Source organism: Salvelinus fontinalis, chromosome 4, assembly GCF_029448725.1.
Source record: "Salvelinus fontinalis isolate EN_2023a chromosome 4, ASM2944872v1, whole genome shotgun sequence".
NCBI classification, from domain to species: Eukaryota; Metazoa; Chordata; class Actinopteri; order Salmoniformes; family Salmonidae; genus Salvelinus; species Salvelinus fontinalis.
Window position 1 is genome coordinate 42,165,029 of NC_074668.1, and position 26,419 is coordinate 42,191,447.

General features: G+C 43.5%; 1 protein-coding gene across 1 annotated transcript in view; it reads right to left on the bottom strand.

The window, feature by feature from the left end:
- Window positions 1-2,521: 2,521 nt before the first annotated feature.
- Window positions 2,522-26,419, bottom strand: part of LOC129853808 (inactive carboxypeptidase-like protein X2) — a 30,385-nt gene continuing 6,487 nt past the window's right edge. The window contains exons 2-23 of the mRNA XM_055920222.1: window positions 24,171-24,452; window positions 23,976-24,014; window positions 23,600-23,758; window positions 17,054-17,137; window positions 15,621-15,698; window positions 14,623-14,679; window positions 11,761-11,838; window positions 11,517-11,626; window positions 10,850-10,989; window positions 10,436-10,520; window positions 10,139-10,283; window positions 9,943-10,034; window positions 9,569-9,692; window positions 9,199-9,395; window positions 7,677-7,853; window positions 7,064-7,248; window positions 6,458-6,961; window positions 6,038-6,168; window positions 5,666-5,805; window positions 4,622-4,721; window positions 4,195-4,361; window positions 2,522-4,099 (exon numbers count right to left, since the gene is read on the bottom strand). Of these exons, the coding sequence (XP_055776197.1) occupies window positions 3,680-4,099; window positions 4,195-4,361; window positions 4,622-4,721; window positions 5,666-5,805; window positions 6,038-6,168; window positions 6,458-6,961; window positions 7,064-7,248; window positions 7,677-7,853; window positions 9,199-9,395; window positions 9,569-9,692; window positions 9,943-10,034; window positions 10,139-10,283; window positions 10,436-10,520; window positions 10,850-10,989; window positions 11,517-11,626; window positions 11,761-11,838; window positions 14,623-14,679; window positions 15,621-15,698; window positions 17,054-17,137; window positions 23,600-23,758; window positions 23,976-24,014; window positions 24,171-24,452 (3,494 nt within the window). The 3' untranslated portion in view covers window positions 2,522-3,679. The remainder of the gene's footprint in view (window positions 4,100-4,194; window positions 4,362-4,621; window positions 4,722-5,665; window positions 5,806-6,037; window positions 6,169-6,457; window positions 6,962-7,063; window positions 7,249-7,676; window positions 7,854-9,198; window positions 9,396-9,568; window positions 9,693-9,942; window positions 10,035-10,138; window positions 10,284-10,435; window positions 10,521-10,849; window positions 10,990-11,516; window positions 11,627-11,760; window positions 11,839-14,622; window positions 14,680-15,620; window positions 15,699-17,053; window positions 17,138-23,599; window positions 23,759-23,975; window positions 24,015-24,170; window positions 24,453-26,419) is intronic.

Consider the following 26,419-nt stretch of genomic DNA (forward strand, 5'->3'; position numbering starts at 1 on the left):
TGTCCTTCACAGAGTTGACATATAAACTTAACACGTTTCACCTCCTACAAATGTCGATGTTTGGACCAAATGTTAACCACAAGTTTTACAGAGAATTCATATCTATTGCAGAAGCCACAGACAGAGAGATAATTGACATTGAAACATGTTCCTTGCAGTGTTCACAATTCGTTTCGAAATGCATTTGACTTCATAGACTGGGACATGGTGTCTGAAGTCTCTCGTTGGTTTATCTTGATCAGCAAAGACAAGCAATGACACAAGTATTTAGTGAATATGTTAGTTCAACAATGCTCTGCAGTCATCCCAGTATCCCAGTACCTTTTGAGTTGAAAGCTCTTATGAATGAAAGGTGTGTGGTGTGAAAAGGATTGTGATAGAACTTCATTTCTAATTAAGTGTTTCGTATCTGTGCCAGTGCCCAGACTCCTGTATTTGTCAACACATGGTTCCAAATTTTTACTGAACAAAAATATAAATGTAACATGCAACAATTTCAAAGATTTTACTGAGTTACAGTTCACATAATGAAATCAATCAATTGAAATAAATGCATTAGGCCCTAATCTATGGATTTCACATGACTGGGAATACAGATATGCATCTGTTGGTCTCAGATACCTTGGACATTCCTGTATTCAGCATGCCAATTGCGTGCTTCCTCAAAACTTGAGACATCTGTGGCATTGTGTTGTGTGACAAACTGCACATTTTAGAGTGGCCTTTTATTGTCCCCAGCACAAGGTGCATCTGTGTAAGGATCATGCCGTTTAATCAGCTTCTTGATATGCCACAGGTGTCAGGTGGATGGATTAATATTGGCAAAGAAGAAATGCTCACTAACAAGGATGTAAACAAATTTGTGCACAACATGTGTGCGAAATAAGCTTTTTGTGTCTATGGAGAATTTCTGGGATATTTTATTTCAGCTCATGAAACAAGGAGCCATGATTGGCTGAGATAATGGATGGGCTGAACATACCGGGAGATGAGTTTGGATTCGTCTGTCTATAACGTGAGCTGCTCCGTATGTGTTGATAGTCCTTTCTACCGGGCCATTTTTGAAAGATATGACGTTAGTCCTCAAGAACTACAAAAGTATTGCTACTTTTCTCTACGACATTGAAGCCCTGAATTTAGCACGCACTATCGACAGACCAGTTGGAAAACGCGATGGGCTGCTTTCTGCACGTGCTACGGTCAGTGTGAACCGGAGTGACTTGACACAACGCTGTCCAAACAAAATGTAGCTACAAACAAAACTGAGTTAAATGGTTCCAGTCTACCGTAAAGCGTTCATCCATGTATACGGCTAAGAGTCTAGCTACATTTTCAGATATTATACATTTCTAATTTACTCAGAAAGTCATTTTCATTGCAAGTTAAAGCGTACTGTTAGCTAGCTAGCTAGCGAACGTTAGCTTGCTGGCTCGCTAGCTAATGGTATGTGTATGATCTGTGTAGTAATATTATTTAAATCAGAAATTCATTTGGATTGCTAGTTATAGCCTAATGTTAGCTCGCTAATGTTGAACCTATTTGTTAGCTATAGCTACCTGCAGATTCATACTATCCCTATGACAATGTTTGTATTGGTAGTAGTATGAGTTGGGATTATGCCGGTTCATTGTTTAGCTAACTAGTTAGTCTAACAAAAGACTCCACTTCGCCAGATGATTACATGACCCATCAAGTTAGCCAGTTATATCTGGGGGTGATTACGGACATCTACTGTATTTCATGAACATGTGTACATGTCTAGACAATAGTGACCCATCAATTTAGTCAACATCCGCTAGATGTGGCATGGGGGTGGTTATAGAATTTTCTTCACATGACCCATCAATTCAGACAAGTCTGTCGGATAAGCGTCATCTAATAGTTATAACATTTTTATCGGATCCTTTCTGTTTTTTCTATTGCTACTATGCTAGTAACCACTTCACTGAGCAGTTTACACCTTCTGTGTCCTGTGCATGTGACACATAAACTTAGATGTTATTTGATATAGTGTGTTTACCAGAAACGGTAATGTGAAGAGCAACATTACCTGCACCAAAGTCATGTTAGGATATAGGACAAGGACTAGATAGTGTATTTTTACCTGGAGTTTTTCCTTATTGTAGGCTACTACTTTGACCACTTTTAGTCTTAATCTCTGGTCATTTACTAAACTACTCACTCTGTTTAGCACATGGCCTCACATGTGAATCCTTAGCCCCACCCACAGAGATGGGTGGGGCTAAGGCTTAAGAGGGTGTTAACGATGCTGAATGGGTGTAGACAGAGCTCTCCAGTAGGTGTACCAAAACATTCAAGGACCAACTTTATCAACTTTCAAAGCGGAATTACTTTCCCATTATTCCTCAACTGCAGTGTATGATATACTATTTTCTAGTTCTGAGTCTCTACTTTTATCCAATGTAAAAAACACAATTTCAAATTCTGCTACATAATACCGAATCGAGGCAGTCGGTCACATTTTTGCTCAGTGTGGACATGAAGAACAAAACACACATGCTGTATGTAAACAAGCTTTTATTAATTGAAAAAATAACTTTCCTCTACCTCAGCTAAATTATGAGGACCATTTAAGGAAATCTCTTTTGATTTCTCTCTTACTATTCAACAAACATTTTGTAAAGTTACTGTATGTCGATACTATGACTTTGCCTTAAATGTGTTAAAATTATGTAAATTAATCCACACTTTTATAAGAAAAACAGAAACTTCGATTCTTTGTTTTGACTCTTCAAGGGTGGAGGCGATAGTAAAACAAGTGCGTAATCTGCAACCACCACATCTACATGATCTCTGAAGTACATTCTTTCGGAAAGCTTTGAAACAACTTTTTAAATTGAATTGGTATAAAATGTATTTTCCAGATATCAGTGTTTCTATTTTTCTACTCTAAACTGACATTTTTGTGTGTGTTAACGTTGTATCAAAAGACCTACTTGAGCAGTTATACAGACCACTGACATTAGCTTGTGTGCCTGACTGTTTTTGCATTCAACACTGCATTATTCCTTTGATCAGTTTTTGCAGATATACCTAAACACTTCTTGTGGCTCCTTTGTTGATCTGAAAGAATGGATGGCTGGGGGGCTACCAGAGTTATTGGAGTCTCAGGCATTTTGCTTAAACCTATCCCTACCTGTCAGTTCTTTAAAGGGATACTTTGGGATTTATCTACTTCCCCAGAGTCAGATGAACTTGTGGATACCATTTTTATGTATCTGGGTGCAGTTTGAAGGAAGTTCTTAAACTAGCGCTAGCGCAATTGCTAACTAGCTTTAGCGCAATGCCTGGAAGTCTATGGGTATCTGCTAGCATCTTTCTAGTCATTGTGTTAATGCTAGTTAGCATTGGCTTGCGAAACTAACACGAACTTCCTTCATACTTGACACAGAGACATAAAAATGGTTTCTACGAGTTCCTCTGACTCTGGGGAAGTAGATAAAGGGCATCATTGCCAAAATCCCAAATATCCCTTTAAGGGGTCACTTAGTTTTCTACTCTAAGAATTGAGTTAACAGCCTGGGTTCAGGACTATGACATTGGTCCTGTTCAAATACCTTAGAATGCATACTTCCTCCCTACCTACCTTGATTTCTTCAAGGAAGTGGGGAGGAAGGATGCATTGTAAATGTATTGGAACAAGGCCTTGGTGTTTATTTTAGTAATCGTCGATCTTGTACTCGTATTTGTAATCCAAGATGGAGTCCGTGAAACTTTCCGGTGCCGACGTTTGCTCCTCTCCTATGAACCACGAGTCGTACCAAGCAGTAGTGGGCTCCGCCTCTGTTGTCGTGGGAACCGGCGTGGTCGTCGGGGGAACCGGCGTGGTCGTCGGGGGAACTGGCATGGTCGTCGGGGGCAACGTTGTTGTCGATCTCATCAGTCTCTGTTGCCGTAGACGACGGGTGCGGTCGAGCCCTAGCTTTTGCTTTTGCCTGCGACGCGCCTCAGGACCCATGGCGGTAACTCTGTCGGTATGCATCACATGCCTGTTACCATTGGAGACCGTGTTCCGTCTTGTTCCGCCGTTGCCGAGGCTGAGCAGGCGTATGGGCTTGTTGCCGTGCAGGGCCATGATCTGTGGATGAATAGATAGCATTTATATAGTGCTTCAATGGCTCTAAAGTGGCTAATAGGCAATTGAATTATAATTGTAGGTGTAGCAGTACCCACTTGTTTGATACGGTCCCAGTTGGACTTGGCCAGGTTAAAGCTGCAGGTAGTTGCCCCTGCCTCGTAGCCCACCACACACAGCTTGGTCAGGGGGGCGAAACCTTCTGCCCGCACCGTCACACGGTACTCACCTGGGTTCAACAAGCGCCAGTAGTCCCCTGTTACAGCTGTGGAGGAAGCAGAGAGGAGAGGGCTTAGACTGCACACTCAATAAAGATAGCACTAACAGGCTCCTGGACGTCCACTGCATGTAGGTTTGTTCAGGGGGAAGGGACAACAGGTTGTTACCAATATTTACCCCAGTTGTAGTTTAATGAATATACCAATATAACAGTGCATAGCTACATTCATGGGTTCACAACAGTCAGAATGCCAAGGGCAGTAGGCTATGGGACATGGTTAACACAAAGCCAGACACTGTACCCACCTGTAGAGACATCATGGTTGACCCCCTCTACAGAAACTGTAGCATTAGCGATGGGGTTCCCCTCATTGTCTTTTACCACGCCCCTGATCCCACGCTGCACCTAGGTGGGGTGAAAACCAGGGTTCAAAAGGTCAGTCACTCTACAGCAGTGGTATACAAACTTTTTCAGTGGGGACACCATTTTTCCCACAATAATTTATTGCGATGCCAGAGATGGTTGTCCTTCTGAAAGGTTCTCCCATCTCCACAGAGGAACTCTGTAGCTCTGTCAGAGTGACCATTTGGGGTCTTGGTCACCTCCCTGATCAAGGCTCTTCTCCCCCGATGGCTTAGTTTGGCTAGGCGGCCAGCTCTAGGAAAAGTGTTGGTGGTTCCAAACTTCTTCCGTTTAAGAATGATGGAGGCCACTGTGTTCTTGGGACCTTCAATGCTGCAGACATTTTTTGGTACCCTTCCCCAGATCTGTGCCTCGACACAATCCTGTCTCGGAGCTCTACGGACAATTCCTTCGACCTCATGGCTTGGTTTTTTCTCTGACATACACAGTCAACTGTGGGACCTTATATAAACAGGTGTGTGCCTTTCCAAATCATGTCCAATTTACCACAAGTGGACTCCAATCAAGTAGAAACATCTCAACGGATGATCAATGGAAACAGGATGCACCTAAACTCAATTTCGAGTCTCATAGAAAAGGGTCTGAATACTTATGTAAATAAGGTATTTTTTTATATACATTTGCAAAAAATTCTAAAAACCTCTTTTCACTTTGTCATTATGGGGTATTGGGTGTAGATTGAGGAAACATTTTTATTTATTCCATTTTAGAATAAGGCTATAACATAACAAAATGTGGAAAAATTCAAGGTGTCATTCGGAATACTTTCAGAATGCACTGTATATATACAGTATATTACATTTTGGCGACCCCAGCTTTGAATACCACTGCTCTACGGCCACACTCCAGGACTGTGTGTGTGTTTGGTATACTCTCAAAATGTGTTAATTGTTTCTCTGTGTGTGCATACGTGTGTCTGTGTGTACCTGCTCCATGAAGGTGAGCATGGCCTCTCTATTCTTCTCCCACTCAATGACCAGCTCACTCTGATGGGGGAACTTATCACAGCCCAGGAACACTGACAGCTCCAGACAGTTAGTGTGCAGGTAGCTGAAGTCATTCATACCTGAGGATGGAGGGAGGGGGGGGGAGATAGTTGGCAATGAGAACCCGCAATGCAAATGATGAGCCACCAGAGAGCGCCATTACCCGCAAAACTGGGTCCTTTACTCTGATCAATGTTACATTACAGGTTTCAACCTTTTTGAACTACTGTATGTAATGTCGACTATCATAAAAAATGGCTTAATGAACAGCAGACAGCAATGGAATAAAAAAAGGGGCATGTCGGTCCTTACTTCCTTTGACGGGCTGCCACTTGGCGCGATTGACGATTCCAACGCCTCCAGTGATGTCATTGCCGTGACAGGAGCCGTGGGAAGTGTATGTCATCGACAGGTGAGTAGAGGCATAAGAGATGGCCAACCACCTATAACACACAAACACACACATAGTCAGATAGGGTAATCTGATCCTAGATTTGTGGTTAACTTGGGCTCACGAGTGGCACACATCTCAGTGCCAGAGGTGTCACTAGAGACACTCTGGTTTGAATCCAGGCTGTATCACAACCGGCTGTGATTTGGAGTCCCATAGGGCGGCGCACAATTGACCCATCTTCGTCCGGGTTTTGCCGGTGTAGGCCGTCATTGTAAATAAGAATTTGTTCTTAACTGACTTGCCTAGTTAAATAAAAACATTTACTTCATGCTACACACCTGAAAAAGGAGGCATCTGCTGTGGCCCTGGGTTCATCCTCAGGCTCTGCGTACCCCCCTCTCCCTCTGTCATCCTCCTCTTCCTCTTCCCTGTGTCCATAGCCATGTCCCCTCCCCTCCTCCTCCGGCTGCTGGTATCCCCTGTTATACTGGTCTTCTTCTCGCTGCTGGTATCCCCTGTTCCACTGGTCTTCTTCTGGCTGCTGGTATCCCCTGTTCCACTGGTCTTCTTCCGGCTGCTGGTATCCCCTGTTCCACTGGTCTTCTTCCGGCTCCTGGTATCCCCTGTTCCACTGGTCTTCTGGCTGCTGGTATCCCCTGTTCCACTGGTCTTCTTCTGGCTGCTGGTATCCCCTGTTCCAATGTTCTTCTTCCGGCTGCTGGTATCCCCTGTTCCACTGGTCTTCTTCTGGCTCCTGGTATCCCCTGTTCCACTGGTCTTCTTCTGGCTGCTGGTATCCCCTGTTTCTATCATCTTCCTCCGGCTCCTCAAACTCCTCGTACCTAGAAGAATGATTTAAATTGAGTTGATTGTTTGTTTGGTTTCATATCATTATTACTCCTGCCAAAAATAGCAAGAGTGCAGGAAGAGAAAGAGCCTCGTACTGTCTCTTCTTGCGGCTCTGTGCCCTCTCTCTCTTGCCCTCTCTGGTGCTGGCGCCGGCGGTCATGGTTAGGCGGTGATTGTCGTAGGGGTACGCCACGAACCTCTCTCCCCCCTGGAAGTTGGCCCCCAGTACGAATGGGTGGCTCTCCATCCACAAGATGATGGCTCGAGTCTCCACAGCAATCTGCAGGACAAGAAGAACAAACAGCAGCCATCTTTTTTTATTTAACTAGGCAAGTCAGTTAAGAACAAATTCTTATTTACAATGATGTCCTTCCCCGGCCAAACCCTAACCCGGAGGACGTTGGGCCAATTGTGCGCTGCCCTTTAGGACTCCAAATCACGGCCGGAGGTGATACAGCCTGGAATCGAACAAGGGTCTGTAGTGACGCCTCTAGCACTGAGATGCAGTGACTTAGGCCGCTGTGCCACTCGAGTCCCCTTGTTAAGTTGATAAACAGAGAAATGGACTTGCTTGTACTGTCTCTGCTCTTCACACCATATACATTTCCTTCCCTCATGTTTCTCCCCTCCTGTCTTCATCCCCTCGCTTTCTCCCTTACCTTCCCCTCCCCTCCCCTCCCCCTCCCTCCACCTCCTTCCTCCACACACCCTGTCATCCCCCTCTTGATCTGCAGGGATCTTGACATGGTGATTGGGGGTCAGTTTGGGCACCATGCCCTTGTCCTCGGCCTCCCACAAAACACTGTTCAGGTCAGGGAAGTTCTGGAAGATGTCATGGCCGTCCTCCGTCCAGTGGCCTGTTGTCCAACCACTCAGCTCGGAACCCTGTGGTGTCAATGGAACAGGATGTTATGGAGATATGGGCTGCATATTTACTGCAGTAATATCAACGTGTTAAAACCAAACGTCTTAGGATTTGCTTGAATGTCTCTAGTCTTGACTTAACATATGAGATATGTTTTTTTCTCTTGAGGAAAATAAAGTTGGGTGCTAGACTGTTCCTGCATACAACAATACTTTCCTACAGGACAACAAGTTGGCTAAATCAGAAACTGTCTGGCATCCCTTTTCCTTAATAGAAGAAAACAGATTTGCACCCTGGAAGTGTAAAGTATAAATACAGGCTGTATTTCCCTGTGAGGGTCGTTCTTGAATTACGGTGGCCTTTTGGCATGGCATTTTGGAAAATAATTACTTGATTTTTTATTTAAATGTAGTCGGGTACATCTTCCCATTCTAAATCAACTAATATGGTAGCTTAGTGACTTAAAATATGTTTTTACCATTATGATAACATTGTGCCACCAGTGGAGTAGCAACACCAATGAGGATTTTCTGAAATGGAGGCCACAAATGCTCAAATCTAAGGTCAATCCTTTAAAAATAATTTACTAAAGTGATTAATTATTTCCATTTATTTAAATTGGCTGACATATGATGAAGGAAATGCTCATATTTATGACATACTGAAAGGTCGTGATAAGCTAATAATTTTCTTTAATATAGAACCCTCCCTCAATAACAGCTTGCCACTGGAGAAAATGCTCAAGGTCCTTGTCCCACTGGTGATGTGTAGTGACATGTTTTGGGGTTTATAGATACTGTATCTATCTATTATTTTGAATGCTAGACAGTAAACAAAAGTATTTAATATACTTTTTATCTCCCAAACTCAACTCTGGACCTTGAAGCCAGTTCCACTGTATTGTTTCATTGTTCCCCTCTAATCGGGGACTGATTTAGACCTGAGACACCAGGTGGGCGCAATTAATTATCGGGTAGAACAGCAAACCAGCAGGCTCCGGACCTCGTAGGGTAAGAGTTGAATGCTCTTGCTGTAGATCAATAAAAACACCTGTTGTTTTACTAGTATAATGTGTGTCCCTCAGTTTTATGTCATTGGTGTTACCACTTTGAAAATAGCTGATTACAAAAGATAAGGACAAGCCAATTTGCTAGCCCCCAGTAGTTTCAACAATGCATACAAATAGTTGTTTTGCAGTATAAAGGACTTACATATGTTTTCCAATTAAATAACAATGAAATCAAATTAGAATGTATTATTTTTAATGTTTTCGTATTTTTAAATTGTTTTTACATGGTGCCAAAGTCAAGGGACAACATTTACCACCGCAATTCAAGAATGAACCGTATAATATCCAGTACTGACCACTGTGAGGGCTTTCTCCTGCCCATCAGGGTTGAGTGAGGGCACCAGGTGGATACGTATTCCCTCCACCAGGCGGCGCACTCTGGGGTTGCCATCATTGTACTCCTTACACAGGTACTGCAACAGAAGAAGAACCATCTCCCGCCCCGTCGCCTCGTTTCCATGGAGACCGGCCGTGTAGCGGAACTCCGGCTCACCTAAGGAGAAAAACACAGATTGTCATTGTCTTTACATGCTTGAGAGGACACGAGTACTGAGCTTTCTATGACAGTTAGCCTGGAATAACAAACAGGTGCAGTTAGCCTGGAATAACTAATGGGTGCATGTCCTGAAAACTGTGGACACAGACACAATATTGGTTTCATCCCACCTATCTCGTGTTCTGTGGGGTTGCCTGATATCACCATGGCCAGGATGTCCAGTCCGTTGGAGCTGCGACCCAGGCTGTACATACTGGTGATGTTGGGACACTCCTCAGACACAGACTTCATCATCTACCAGAAGAGACGCACAGGGGAAAGCAGCAGTTACCAACCCTGGCCCGGGACACCTTCAGTGAGTCTGTGCAAGTCTTTGTTCAAGCCCAACACTTCTTATTAAATGAATCCCAAAAGTGTCAAGACAGAGTTGAAGTCAGTCGTCACAATCTGTCAGACAAAACATTAGACCTGATTCAAGTTCGAACAGGTGGTACTGATGAGGTAAGGTTTGAATCGCCCCTGAAATGGGAGTGTTCCGTCTCACCATGACCATGTCTGAGTAGTTGTGATGTCTGAAGTCCAGGTACTGGACAGGAATCACCTCATTCTGCAGCCTCTGGTAGGCACTGGTGGGGTCTGAGGAAATAAAAATGCACAGTGTGAACGTTTGCGTGTGTTTTATGTTTTACTATCCTTGTGGGGACCAGAAGTCTAGTAGGGTGGGTGCGTGTGTCACTCACCAGGCAGTGGGCAGCCGAGTACCTCCAGCCTCATACAGCAACTACCATTCCAGCTCTGAGGGATAACTCTGATGTAGCGCGCTAGCATGGGCTCAGCTAACTGATTCAGCACAGGGGTATCCTTATCAGAGTTACCAAAAAACAACTAGATATAGAGAGAGGGGGGAGGAGAGTGGTAAAGAGAGAGGGAGAGACAAATATATTTGACATGATGAACTTTTGTGCCCCATTAAAAAGAGCATGAGAGTGAACCCTGGGACCAAAGTACATTTGAAGCAGCGAGGCTGACAGACTCACCCAGTCAGAGTAACCGTCATGGATGGTTTTCCATTCTCTGCTGTCATTACTGAATTGCACGTAGTACGATGTCACAAAGTCACTCCTGAAACAGAAAGACGCACACAAATTTTGTCACCATTTTGTCTTTATTTCTGAAATTGTCGGTGCGCTTGTGTGTGTGTGTGTGTGTGTGTGTGTGTGTGTGTGGTTTGGTTTCACTATCCTTGTGGGGACCATAAGTCCTCACAAGGAGGGTAAAACAAGGAAAAAGGCTATTTCAGGCTTAGGGTTAGAATTAAGGTTAGGGTTTAGGGTTAGATTTAGTTTCAGGGTTAGGTTAAGGTTTAGGAGTTAGGGAAAATAGGATTTTGAATGGGAACACATGTTTTGGTCCCCACAAGAATAGTAAAATAATGTGCTTGTGTGTCTTACTCGTTGCGTGAGTCTCGTCCCTGTGTTATGATCCCAGTAAACTCTGTTGCTCTGCGAGCGTCCATCTCAAACCAGTGAATATTGTCCTCTGGGTTAGGACACCACGCCCCACCATGCATGTCCTCCTCATCATCCGAAGCCTAGAAACCATGGAAACCATACAGTGTTGGAGATGAGGGTAAGGGGGCTTACCGTCAGGTTCGAATTAGTGTGAGGAGTATACCTGCATGTTGAGTCATGCTCTGTGTCGGCTGGAGCAGTACTGAGACTTCGGGTTAGTCAATGGGTTAGGGTTAGTGTGTGAGGGTTAGTGTATAAGGGTTATGGGTTAGTGTGCGAGGGTTAGACTTAGCGTGTGAGAGTTAGGGTGAGTGTGTGAAGGTTAAGGTCCGTGTGTGAGGGTTAGTGTGAGAGGGTTGGACCTAATGTGTTAGGGTTAGTGGGTGAGAGTTAGACTTAGCGTGTGAGAGTTAGGGTGAGTGTGTGAAGGTTATTAAGATTAGTATGTGAGGGTTAGTGTGTGTGAAGGTTAAGGTCAGTGTGAGAGGGTTGGACTCAGTGTGTGAGGGTTATTGTGTTAAGGTTAGTGGGTGAGGGTTAGGGTCAGTGTGTGAGGGTTAGGGTCTGTGTGTGAGGGTTAGGGTCCGTGTGTAAGGGTTAGGGTTACCTGTATGTTGAGTCGTGCCCTGGCTTGGCTGTAGCGGTAGTGAGACATGGAGGAGGCCAGCAGCTGGTCTGATTCTATCCTATGAGACTCCATACCCAGGGGAGGACACTCTGCCACCAGGGGAAAACATCTCAGTCACACACACATCACAAAAACTTCAAACCACAATGGAAAACCTCTCAAGCTCTTGCTAAAACTCTTGCTAACCGAGTATTGTATCATTGGATGGTAGCAAGTGACTTACTTTTGGGCTCCTTGAATACGTGTGGTCTCTTCTTGGCTTTGGCCCGCTCTTCCTTCTCCCTCCTCTGCTGAGCTCTCTCTGTCAAACAGCACCATAGTCAATCACTAACTACAATTCCAGTAATGGATTCTCTGTGTGCGCGCGTGCGTGTGTCGACAAACGCAGTAATGTCTCAGAGGATCCACATGCCTTCACATTGCAGATAGGAAGGAAACCAGATGAATTCTGTTTCTCCAAATTCAGGAATGTGCTGATTAAATTCAGATTGTTCTTTTTTTCTTCAGTAAATCTAAGACAGGCCACACACTGTTGTATCCAAACTTTCATAACCACCAGTCACATTTTATGGGTAACCCTACTTAAAGTGTCAATATCTCTAACTGGATGTGAAAGCTGTCACATTTTGTATTAAATGGAATTTTGTCCTACATACACATGTGCAATCACGGATAGTGGTGGACAGAGTATCCCCCCCCCTGACCCCCATTCTACAAGGTGTTGAAAGCGTTCCACAGGGATGCTGGCCCATGTTGACTCCAATGCTTCCCACAGTTGTGTCAAGTTGGCTGGATGTCCTTTGGGTGGCAGACCATTCTTGATACACACGGGAAACTGTTGTGGGTGAAAAACCCAGCAGCGTTGCAGTTCTTGACACAAACCGGTGTGCCTGGCAACCTACTGCCATACCCCGTTCAAAGGCACTTAAATATTTTGTCTTGCCCATTCACCCTCTGAATGGCACACATACTCAATCCATGTCTCAAGGTTTAAAAATCCTTCTTTAACCTGTCTCCTCCACTTCATCTACACTGATTAAATTGGATTTAACAAGTGACATCAATAAGGGATCATAGCTTTCACCTGGATTCACCTGGTCAGTCTATGTCATGGAAAGAGCAGGTGTCCTTAATGTTTTGTACACTCAGTGTAATCTCCCATAAACAAAAGTCCCCGGTTCCATTCTGATTATACATTGAGCTGGTTCTACTCTCCTCGCTGTGCAGGAGGTACAGTACAGAATGGAACATGTGGCAACAGCTGTTGGTTCTTATCCCGAGTGTTTCGATCTTCATTCTCAGCTCGTGATTTCAACATCTCTCCCCTCCATTACTGTCAGACTCGCTACTCCTCTGTTTTTATCCCTTGTGTTGTTTTTCTCTCTTTCCCTCATCTTTCCTTCCAGCATGTTCTGGAACCTCTCTTTGCTGTGCCGTCTCTCCCTTTCTTTCTGCTCCAGCCCAAAGCTTCTTCCATGCACCAATACAGGTTAAAGGCGTCTACATTTGAGTCATTTAGCAGACTCTGTTATCCAGAGGGACTTACAGAAGCAATTAGGGTGAAGTGCCTTGCTCAAGGGCACAGCAACAGATTTTTCACTTAATTGACTCGGGGGATTCGAGCCAGCGACCTTTCCTTCCCTACCTTCCCTCACAACACATTTCTATGGTTCAGATTTGTCCTGTTCTAGATAGAATTAACTTGTGTCCCTTGTCTTAGCAAGTGGAGCCATTATGAAGCTTCACAGCTACATGTTTGCAATGCCCAGGTAGAGACTGATGTGTGTTTTCTTTTCTTCCTCATTCGCTTTAAGCGGAAACATGAACCATTCGGGACTGTTATTCCTCCACCACATTATGAATCTGTGAGTGACATGGTCATATGTTCATCTGCTTGACTGGGAGCTGTGACAGCGCAAAGTATGACATGGCAGTGTTACTAAGTTTTACTTGCAATGACTCTGATATGTGGTTGTTTTACCTACCTTGGTTTAATGGACACAAAAAAAATGCTGGGTTGTTTGGCTGACCCATCTGCTGGGTTGCAGACATTGGGTCACTGAGTTTTTTTTTTTACATTGTGGCCTTCCATTCTAGAATTTTGCTTTGATGTGGATTGAGGCCTATACTGTACATTCATATCAGTTGTGTTCCTCCATTTGTATTCACCTTCCCTATTTCTAATGTGGGGTTGTGTTTCTGTGCCCAATTGGAAACTAAAAAACTATGAGCAAACTAACCTATGTAATTGAATACTGTACATGGAAATGAATTGTGATGATACCCATGAATGAATGCTGCACAATGTGCTTATTTTATCTTTTTCTTTTTTTATCAGGGATAAAATTTGATGTGATATATATGACATTGTTTGGTGAAATATGCATAAAAGGAGAGTAATTGCCCCTAATTCTGCACTTTAGTATACTTTTGTACTTCCAATTTTGATCATCATGATTTAGTGAATGCAAAGAAAATGGTTTGATCCACTGGGATTTTTAAAAGAAAGACTAACTTTCTGTTTTGTCTGTTTGGACAAAAGTATGGCTGCGTTAATCTTTTTGCAGGGCAGTCGTGTTCTTTTTGATGAATGTATTTGCAATTTCGATGGTATAATATAGTTTTGATGAATGTATTTATGTTTTGAGACGGCAACTACATTTTGAAAACGCATTTACTGTTCTGCAAAAGGGAGTTCTGTGTCTTGTGGACTTTGTTTAAAAAAAATCAACAACATGATTCCAAAAATTGCTCGTCAACCCAGAATGAAAGTTAATAAAAACCAGACTGATCGTTAAATGAATGTTTGGGTAATCCCAACAACCAATCGGTTGACTGGGTCAAAACAACCCAGTGTCTGTTCTATCCAATATTTACCCAGTGCTGGGTTACCAAAACCCCCAAATTGGGTTGTTTTTAACCCAGCATTGTTCTGTGAGTGCATTGACTGTAAGTTGCTCTGGATAAGAGTGTCTGCTTAATGACCAACATGTAAATGTTACTGTATAATGTGAAGTATCTACAACGGAAGATAGATAGATCACAGTCATTCAGATCATAATGGAAAATAGGCTGTGCACAATACCTCTATCCTCTCTCTCCTTTTCTTTCCTTTGGGTCTCTCTCTCCTCCTGTTTTTTCACTGTGGTAAACAAAGGAGGGAAAAACAGTCATGGATGAATTTGAGGTTACTTTCCCCCACCTCCCCATTACATGTAACAGTATACTGTGTATGTGGGGTGTTTTCAGTGGAGTGAAACATTTGAGAACGTTGCAGATAGAATAAAAGATAACGTCATGATTTCCTATTGTAACTGGCAGACAATCAATCATAATATACACAAACATTCTGTAACGTTTCCACCTCCTGAACAGGCCCAGGTGTTTCTTAAGGTTTGCCACATTTCCAAATGATAAACATGACAAAGTGTTTGACGCGGGTAATAATCTTGATCTGACTGTTGTTTGTTCCAGTCACTTGGCATTTTTTTATTTGGGAGTTTGGAACATCAGCTGCCAAAGTCTTGCTTAACCCAAACTTAGACAACAGACCATATAATTGAAACAGTATACACTTATTTTCTTTCATTCTTGTGGGGAATGAGAAGTGTAGGCCCATTACTTTTGACTCTGTGGTAAAGGGCCAGTTCTTTATTGTGTCTATCTAATTTTTATTTCACCGCAGGGTCCCATTGAAATGAAAAACATATGTCTATTGAAGATTTGGCCAAGGGTTTATTTTACAGTGCAGAGTGTGTGTGTGTGTGTGTGTGTGTGTCAGTGTGTTTTTGGTTTTACCTCACAAGGATAATAAATCAAGGAAAATACAGACAAGTGGAGACATTTCGCAGGGATTATTTTAGGTTTAGGGGTTATGTTTAGGGTTGCAATTATGGTTACGGTTAGAATTAGGTTTCAGGGTTAGGTTTAGGGGGTAGGGTTAGGTTTAGGTTCATGGGTAAGGTTAGGGTTAGGTTAAGGGTTAGGGTTGGGCTTAGGGCTTAGGGAGAATAGGATTTTGAATGGGAATCAATTGTTTGGTCGCCACAAGGACAGTGTGTGTGTGCCCGTGTGTGTACATACTCTGTCCACCACTATGCCCGTAGTCATACTCCTCGTACCATGGGCTTTCATAGGTGGGTGGTGGTGTAACAAGCTCCTCTGTATTGGAAGGAGAAAACACAAACACATCATTACAGTAGCCTAGACTGAGTAGCACACTGTTTCTGCATTGATTCAACAGTACATAACTGCCATGGCAAAACCAACCTGACTCAAGCAGAAACAGACTGGCAGCTTGTCTAGTAGTACTAATCTATTTTTACTAAACAACATCACAGAGAGAGAGAGTCTCTTTGGTGTAACATATGCCTTCCAAAGCGCTCTGAAGTTAAAATGCAGTATGTAGTTTCAAAACATTAATACAGTAATCTTCCACTACAGTGATGGTGGAACAGAGCCTTTATTTCTGCAGCCACAACAGACACTCTGTTTGGACCCACATAAAGCTAGCATAACACGCTGCCTGTTATTTGCCTCGTTAAATGTTTAATTTAAGTTTACAAGGAATATAACAGAGCAGCCATCTTGTGAAAGGCTTCTCGCTCAAAAACAAAACCATGAAAAGCCTTTGGCTGTTTAGAACTACACTCTCACCCACTCGCTCTCCTCTTAAAAAGCAGGGTGATGATCTAGCCTCCTACTCTGTCATTCCCTGGACTAAGAGCTCTATTCAATCTGATCCGCTTTAGCCGACATCAGCATAGCGGTTATTTTGGCGGCGTTGGAGGTGGAACTGCGTTAGAGCTATCAAATCCACAAGCGTCTCCAGGCATTATACCTAAAGCAGACATTGGCATTGGCTGCACAGAGTTGCATTAACCTCTACGGAATCGGTATCCCTAAACCGGGACGGTTGTTGCTAACATGCACTAATGGGACTAGTATGACATTGTAAGTAACAGACAACTTTCCAGGACATAGACATGTCTTATATGGGTAGAAAGCTTAAATTCTTTATAATCTAACTACTGTGTCAAATTTACAGTAGCTATTTCAGTGAAAAAAATACCATGCTATTGTTTGAGGAGAGTGCACAACAACAAAACACTTTTATCACGGCAACTGGTTTGATACATTGAACTCTGAAGGTAAATATTGTACTTACATTCAGTAATCTTGCTCTGATTTGTCATCCTGAGGGTCCCAGAGATAAAATGTAGCAAAGTTTTGTTTGATCAAATCGATTTTTATATTCAAATGTAGGAACTGGGTTCTACAGTTTGAACCCCTGCTGTCTACCCCTGCTGTACACCTCAGACACCGCCAAAACATCAGCTCATCTGATTGAATCTAGGTCTAAGAGTGTGGTTTACAGGATCGACTTCCACACTATAAACCCTAAAACAGGGGTTGTCTTTCATTCATAGAAAGGAGGAATAGCAGCATACACTGTGGTCCTCTAAACGGTGACTGACTGACTGACTGACTGATTGATTAATTGAGATGTAAGTCACCTGTAACAGCATAGCTCCAGTCATCTTTCTCTGTGGGGATGACCACTGTACCATCAGGGAAAGGAAGATTCTCGGGCTCCTCGTCTGTTATTGGAGAACGGAGAAAACGAGAAAGTGAGAATGGAGATCTCAAAGAATAAAGAGAGCAGAAAAGAGAAAAGAGAGAGCAAGATGGAAGAGGCACACGAGAGTAAGGACGGAGGCAGATGGAGAAGTAAGAGAAAGGAGAGGATGAGAATGGAGAGAGATGGTGGAGTGAGAACAGAGAGAAATGGAGAGGTGCAGGAGAGTGAGATACTGTAGGAGTGGAAATCTGGAGAAATGGTAGAGTGAAACAGTAGTGGAATTATGGACACAGTAAAAGTAATGAAAACCTGTTGCAGCTATCACACAAAGTACAGATGAGCTGAGCTTTGCAATGAATGTCACTGACAAACCTTCACATGAGATGAGATTTCCATCATATAAGGTGGAAAACCTGACTCATTGGTTAGAGTCCAGTTGGCAAATATCATAAAGGGTTCGATTTAGAGTGGATCTAGATGAGAAATCCAGAGATAAAAAGTTGTTATAGAATTTTAACCCCGTCCCAAACCTTAACCATTACCTTAACCATTCAGAGTTCATGCCTAACCTTAAGAATTTGGAGTTAATGCCCAAACTTAACCTTTAACACTAATGAAATTCAACATTTGGAACAACTTCGCAATTTAACATTTGAGGAAAATGAATGGACATCTAATTCTGACGTGAGACTGTGAGGGCTGGTAGGTTATACACCTATATTACACGTTTAAACTAATAGCTAGTATTTGAAAAAATACTTTGATACTAATTTTGAAGTAGTTAGTAAAGTTAATTGAAATTGGTATTTTTTGTCATTGATGCCTTTGTTCCATTCATTCATTAAGTTATTCCATCCATAGACTGTGTATATACACAGAGTATACCAAACATTAGGAACACCTTCCTAATATTGAGTTGCGCATGGACGTCGGGGCATGGACTCTATAAGGTGTCTAAAGCGTTCCACAGGGATGCTGGCCCGAATTGACTCCAATGCTTCAAGTTGGCTGGATGTCCTTTGGGTTGTGGACCATTCTTGATACACACGGGAAACAGCTGAGCATGAAAAACCCAGAAGCATTGCAGTTCTTGACACAAACCGGTGTGCCTGGCAGCTATTACCATATGCCGTTCAAAGGCAAAAGATAGCTCCAAGAAGGCGTAGCATTCGGACGTGTGTTTGTCTTGTCTTGTCCCGTCTTGTCCCGCGTAAATAGTCCTCGTATTTTTTGTATACATTTCGTATATATTTTAATTTCACTTTCCATCTTGGAACTGAATATACATTCCCGCAACCCGCCTCACCCAATGTGGTACGGATCTGCTATTTTTTATACTTTAGAACCGTAACCCCAATCAGAAGCTAGCCAGATAACTAGCTACTAGCTAGTAGTCAGTTAGCCACTGCTGCGGTCTTCGCCCTTAACTCGGACACCAGCCAGCTTCAGCTCGGGCAAATACCTGCCAGTCTGCAGGCGCGATATCAACCCAGAGAATATAGGACTGCTTTTTCTCTACCACATCACCGGATTCCTGACGCAAGCTCTGGACAATTACACCGGATCATCGTCGCTAGCTAGCTGCAACCAGGTGGCTACTACTGGCTAATACCTCTGTCCCGAAACAAGCACCAGTTAGCCTTGAGCTAGCCTCGAGCTAGGCCCATCTGCCGGCTAGCCGAAGAGGCCTACCAGCGAATTATTGGGCTACAATACCTCTTTTGCCAATTGGACTGGACCCTTTATTGCCGACACGGAGCCCCGCCGATCCATCACGACTGGTCTGCCGACGTAATTGTCCGAGGTGGTTTCAACAGGCTTTTCCATTGCGACGTTTCTGAATACCCATCTGCTAATTATTAGCTGTCTTATCGGCTGCTATCTAAATAAATATACCGGACAATTTTTTTTTTCCTTTCCTGGGTCACTATATCTATTTTGCCAATTGGATCGATCCCCTCTACCACACGGAACCCCACTAATCTACCGACAGAAACGAACGAGGTGACAAAAAAATAAAAAATAAAAACAGACCTCCATCCTATGTTATCTTGCTACCGATAGCCAGCTACCCGGCCAGCTGTCTGGATCGCCGTGCCCCCAACCAACCTCTACTCACTGGACCCTTATGATCACTCGATTAAGCATGCCTCTCCTTAATGTAAATATGCCTTGTCCATTGCTGTTCTGGTTAGTGTTTATTGGCTTATTTCACTATAGAGCCTCTAGCCCTGCTCACTATATATCCAACCTCTCAGTTCCACCACCCACATATGCGATGACATCACCTGGTTTCAATGATGTTTCTAGAGACTATATCTCTCTCATCACCCATTACCTAGGTTTACCTCCACTGTATTCACATCCTACCATACGTTTGTCTGTACATTATTCCTTGAAGCTATTTTATCGCCCCCAGAAACTTCCTTTTACTCTCTGTTCTAGACGTTCCAAACGACCAATTCTCATAGCTTTTAGCCGTACCCTTATCCTACTCCTCCTCTGTTCCTCTGGTGATGTAGAGGTGAATCCAGGCCCTGCAGTACCTAGCTCCACTCCTATTCCCCAGGCGCTCTCTTTTGATGACTTCTGTAACCGTAATAGCCTTGGTTTCATGCATGTTAACATTAGAAGCCTCCTCCCTAAGTTTGTTTTGTTCACTGCTTTAGCACACTCTGCCAACCCAGATGTTTTAGCCGTGTCTGAATCCTGGCTTAGGAAGACCACCAAAAATTCTGACATTTTCATCCCTAACTACAAGATTTTCAGACAAGATAGAACGGCCAAAGGGGGCGGTGTTGCAATCTACTGCAAGGATTGCCTGCAGAGTTCTGTTTTACTATCCAGGTCTGTTCCGAAACAATTTGAACTCCTACTTTTAAAAATCCACCTCTCTAAAAACAAGTCTCTCACTGTTGCCGCCTGCTATAGACCACCCTCTGCCCCCAGCTGTGCTCTGGACACCATATGTGGACTGATTGCCCCCCATCTATCTTCAGAGCTTGTGCTGCTAGGCGACCTAAATTGGAACATGCTTAACACCCCAGCCATCCTACAATCTAAGCTTGATGCCCTCAATCTCACACAAATTATCAATGAACCTACCAGGTATCACCCCAATTCCGTAAACACGGGTACCCTCATAGACATCCTCCTAACCAACTTGCCCTCCAAATACACCTCTGCTGTTTTCAACCAAGATCTCAGCGATCACTGCCTCATTGCCTGTATCCGTAATGGGTCAGCAATCAAACGACCTCCACTCATCACTGTCAAACGCTCCCTGAAACACTTCAGCGAGCAGGCCTTTCTAATCGACCTGGCCGAGGTATCCTGGAAGGATATTGATCTCATCCCGTCAGTAGAGGATGCCTGGATATTTTTTTTAAATGCCTTCCTCACCATCTTGAATAAGCATGCCCCATTCAAGAAATTTAGAACCAGGAACAGATATAGCCCTTGGTTCTCTCCTGACCTGACTGCCCTTAACCAACAGAAAAACATCCTATGGCGTTCTGCATTAGCATCGAACAGCCCCCGTGATATGCAACTTTTCAGGGAAGCTAGAAACCAGTATACACAGGCAGTTAGAAAAGCCAAGGCTAGCTTTTTCAAGCAGAAATTTGCTTCCTGCAACACAAACTCAAAAAAGTTCTGGGACACTGTAAAGTCCATGGAGAATAAGAACACCTCCTCCCAGCTTCCAACTGCACTGAAGATAGGAAATACTGTCACCACCGACAAATCCATTATAATTGAGAATTTCAATAAGCATTTTTCTACGGCTGGCCATGCTTTCCACCTGGCTACCCCTACCCCAGTCAACAGCACTGCCCTCCCCTCTGCTACTCGCCCAAGCCTTCCCCATTTCTCTTTCTCCCAAATACAGTCAGCTGATGTTCTGAAAGAGCTGCAAAATCTGGACCCTTACAAATCAGCCGGGCTAGATAATCTGGACCCTTTCTTTCTAAAACTATCTGCTGAAATTGTTGCCACCCCTATTACCAGCCTTTTCAACCTCTCTTTCGTGTCGTCTGAGATTCCCAAAGATTGGAAAGCAGCTGCGGTTATCCCCCTCTTCAAAGGGGGAGACACTCTAGACCCAAACTGCTACAGACCTATATCTATCCTACCCTGCCTTTCTAAGGTCTTCGAAAGCCAAGTCAACAAACAGATTACCGACCATCTCGAATCCCACCATACCTTCTCCGCTATGCAATCTGGTTTCAGAGCTGGTCATGGGTGCACCTCAGCCACGCTCAAGGTCATAAACGATATCTTAACCGCTATCGATAGGAAACAGTACTGTGCAGCCATATTCATTGACCTGGCCAAGGCTTTTGACTCTGTCAATCACCACATCCTCATCGGCAGACTCGACAGCCTTGGTTTCTCTAATGATTGCCTCGCCTGGTTCACCAACTACTTCTCTGATCGAGTTCAGTGTGTCAAATCGGAGGGTCTGTTGTCCGGACCTCTGGCAGTCTCTATGGGGGTGCCACAGGGTTCAATTCTTGGACCGACTCTCTTCTCTGTATACATCAATGATGTCGCTCTTGCTGCTGGTGAGTCTCTGATCCACCTCTACGCAGACGACACTATTCTGTATACTTCTGGCCCTTCTCTTGACACTGTGTTAACAACCCTCCAGGCGAGCTTCAATGCCATACAACTCTCCTTCCGTGGCCTCCAATTGCTCTTAAATACAAGTAAAACTAAATGCATGCTCTTCAACCGATCGCTGCCTGCACCTGCCCGCCTGTCCAGCATCACTACTCTGGACGGCTCTGACTTAGAATATGTGGACAACTACAAATACCTAGGTGTCTGGTTAGACTGTAAACTCTCCTTCCAGACTCACATCAAGCATCTCCAATCCAAAGTTAAATCTAGAATCGGCTTCCTATTCCGCAACAAAGCATCCTTCACTCATGCTGCCAAACATACCCTTGTAAAACTGACCATCCTACCAATCCTCGACTTCGGTGATGTCATTTACAAAATAGCCTCCAAAACCCTACTCAATAAATTGGATGCAGTCTATCACAGTGCCATCCGTTTTGTCACCAAAGCCCCATATACTACCCACCACTGCGACCTGTACGCTCTCGTTGGCTGGCCCTCGCTTCACACTCGTCGCCAAACCCACTGGCTCCAGGTCATCTACAAGACCCTGCTAGGTAAAGTCCCCCCTTATCTCAGCTCGCTGGTCACCATAGCAACGCCCACCCGTAGCACGCGCTCCAGCAGGTATATCTCTCTGGTCACCCCCAAAACCAATTCTTCCTTTGGCCGCCTCTCCTTCCAGTTCTCTGCTGCCAATGACTGGAACGAACTACAAAAATCTCTGAAACTGGAAACACTTATCTCCCTCACTAGCTTTAAGCACCAGCTGTCAGAGCAGCTCATAGATTACTGCACCTGTACATAGCCCATCTATAATTTAGCCCAAACAACTACCTCTTTACCTACTGTATTTATTTATTTTGCTCCTTTGCACCCCATTATTTCTATCTCTACTTTGCACCTTCTTCCACTGCAAACCAACCATTCCAGTGTTATTTTTTTTACTTGCTATATTGTATTTACTTCGCCACCATGGCCTTTTTATATTTTTATTTATTTATTTATATATATATATTTTGTTTGCCTTCACCTCCCTTATCTCACCTCACTTGCTCATATTGTATATAGACTTATTTTCACTGTATTATTGACTGTATGTTTGTTTTACTCCATGTGTAACTATGTGTTGTTGTATGTGTCGAACTGCTTTGCTTTATCTTGGCCAGGTCGCAATTGTAAATGAGAACGTGTTCTCAATTTGCCTACCTGGTTAAATAAAGGTGAAAAAAAAAAAAAAAAAGGCACTTAAATATTTTGTCTTGCCTATTCACCCTCTGAATGGCACACAGACACAATCCATGTCTCAATTGTCTCAAGGCTTAAAAATCATTCTTTAAGCTGTATCCTCCCCTTCATCTACACTGATTGAAGTGGATTTAACAAGTGACATCAATAAGGGATCATAGTTTCACCTGGATTCACCAGGAAAGAGCAGGTGTTCTTAATGTTTTGTACACTCAGTGTAAAAGCCCCTCTCATTGAATATCTCAAGTACCGCTGGCTGCCATTAGAAACTAAATTATACTTATATTTCAATATTATCCTTATTTATACCACAGCATTGTTGAGTACTCGTTTCTGATTGGCTAGAAAGGCATTCTGTGTGTGATTTTAAAATAATCGATTTAAGGACACATCTGATGTAATAGCAGCACGAATATTGACCCTGAAGATTCCTATTTTCCCATTGCCTATAATGGAGGATCCTGCTTTCTGGCAATAACAGCCTGTAGTACCCTGGTCGACCTTGAACTTCATGGCTTCAATGAAAGGGGGAAGTTGTTCTCCCCTGACTCATTCATTCATTCGGTCAATGAGTCATTCATTTTAGGACACAGAGGGGGATGAAACATACATCTGGCGTCCCAGTAGTCCTCGTCTCCCTTGTCCACCTTTCCATCCACCACAGGAGTGGGGGGCGTGGCCGTTGGGTTCTCTCCCTTCCAATAGTCATCTTCTGGGTCGACCACTGGGCCTCCGGGCTCCTCCTCATCTGGCTTCCAGTAGTCATCCTCTATCAGAGGGACACATGGACAGTAGAGGTAACTTTATTAGTGTGGAGATTTGTTTTAAAAGCAAGATATAAAACAAAATCCACATGGTTTTTCAAGGTACAAATAAGATCATAAACAAAGTGGCTATACTATAACGTTTTGAGTGGTATTAGAACACGGAGGCCCCGGCTTCAGAGAAATTATATAATGGTTTGTCATCTGTACACATGATCTCACCGTTGTCTGAGTAGGGGTAGTCTGGGTATGGGTCAGGTTCTGTGGGAGCATCAGATGGGACAGAGATCAAAGTATTACAAGCAACTTTGTTACTCACACAATGCAAAGCCAATAAAAAAATCGAATCAACCAATCCTAGTCTGTTTTTATTGAAAACGTTGATTACAGTAGTAAAGTGGTGTGTTACTGCATTACCTGCTTCTGTGTACACCTCTGTGGTAGTTGTAGGTGGTGGTGTGGTAGTTGTGGGTGGTAGTGTGGTAGTTGTGGGTGGTAGAGTTGTAGGTGCTTCTGTTCGTGGCTCCTTTTCTTTGCCCTTCTTTGGCTTTTTGTCTGCTTTAGGCTTCTTGGTGGCCTTGGGCACTTTGGGCTCCTTGTTCTTCTTGTCTTTCTTGTCTTTCTTGTCTTTCTTGTCTTTCTTGCCCTTCTTTTTATCCCCTTTGCCCTCCTCTTCCTCTTCGGCTCTCCTGACCCTGGCTTGGGGACAACGGGGGAAAGGAAAGTTAATAAACTTGGTCATTTCGACATGTTGATTCCCGAGGGTCAAATGTCAGCTTTAACAGCACTTAACAATCCTATAACAGTCAGATATGCCAGGATAGGACAAGATGGCATTCAAACAAAGGCTATACATCAACACCAACTCTCTGCTACTGAAGTAGACTGATGAGAGATAGAGAGACAGATATAAATAGAGTGATAGAGTGAGAGAGGGCAGAGAGAGATGGTGACAGAGGAAAAACAGTGGGAAACAGAGACAGACAGACCGAAATCCCGGACCAGACAGGTGTAACTGGGATGGGGAAATCTGCCAGACAGAATCACTCTAGCAGGGGGCACAGCTGAGCTAACGTCTGGCAGATGGGGGAGATGACGGTGTCCTGTGCAGAAGAAAAGCTACTCTGTTTGCATGGTGAAACAACAGGGTCCTCTACTCACACACACACACATCAAGGAGAGGGACTGCAGTGATATCATCACACCCAAGGTCAAGGAGATCCCATCTGGATTTATGTAAATGTTTCTACATTGTCACATGACATTAAAACATTCCATAATCACGTGTTTTTTTCTATCTGATGTGTAATGGATAAAATATAAAGATTTTCTTCTTTCTGCCGCTTCCTCTGAATGTACATATTTACAGTGTGCTGCATGCTACGTATAGGATGTGGATGTAATTGTGCTCCGTGCTACTTACTGATGGTGCTGCTTAAATCGCTACGGAGGGTATTGTATTGTTTTGGGGAACAAGAAGTTGTGGAACTACAGAAGTCAGTGGAGTGTATTCATTGGTATTTCCCTCTCTCTATTCGTGGCTGTTTGAATACCTGTGCCAGTGACCTACAGTTGAAGTCGGAAGTTTACATACACTTAGGTTGGAGTAATTAAAACCTGTTTTTCAACCACTCCACAAATGTCTTGTTAACAAACTATTGTTTTGGCAAGTCGGTTAGGACATCTACTTTGTGCATGACACAAGTCATTTTTCACTTATAATTCACTGTATCACAATTCCAGTGGGACAGAAGTTGACATACACTAAGTTGACTGAGACGCGTTCTGGCTCAAGCCAGCGCATGTCCAGGCCCGTCTGAAGTTTGCCAATGACCATCTGGATGGTCATTGGCAAAGAGGAGGAATGGGAGAAGGTCATGTGGTCTGATGAGACAAAAATAGAGCTTTTTGGTCTAAACTCCACTGTGCCTTTAAACAGCTTGGAAAATTCCAGAAAATGATGTCATGGCTTTAGAAGCTTCTGATAGGCTAATTGACATCATTTGAGTCAATTGGAGTTGTACCTGTGGATGTATTTCAAGGCCTACCTTCAAACTCAGGGCCTCTTTGCTTGACATCATGGGAAAATCAAAAGAAATCACTCAGTCTGGTTCATCCTTGGGAGCAATTTCCAAATGCCTAAAGGTACCACGTTCATATGTACAAACAATAGTATGCAAGTATAAACACCATGGGACCATGCAGCCGTCATTCCGCTCAGGAAGGAGACGCGTTCTGTCTCCTAGAGATGAACGTACTTTGGTGCGAAAAGTACAAATCAATCCCAGAAACAACAGCAAAGGACCTTGTGAAGATGCTGGAGGAAACAGGTACAAAATTATCTATATCCACAGTAAAATGAGTCCTATATTGACCTGAAAGGCCGCTTAGCAAGGAAGAAGCCACTGCTCCAAAACCACCATAAAAAAGCCAGACTACGGTTTGCAACTACACATGGGGACGAAGATCGTACTTTTTGGAGAAATGTCCTCTGGTCTGATGAAACAACTTGCAAGCCGAATAACACCATCCCAACCATGAAGCACAGGGATGGCAGCATCAAGCACCTGCTTTGCTGCAGGAGGGACTGGTGCACTACACAAAATAGATGGCATCATGGAAGGAAAATTATGTGGATATATTGAAGCAACATCTCAAGACATCAG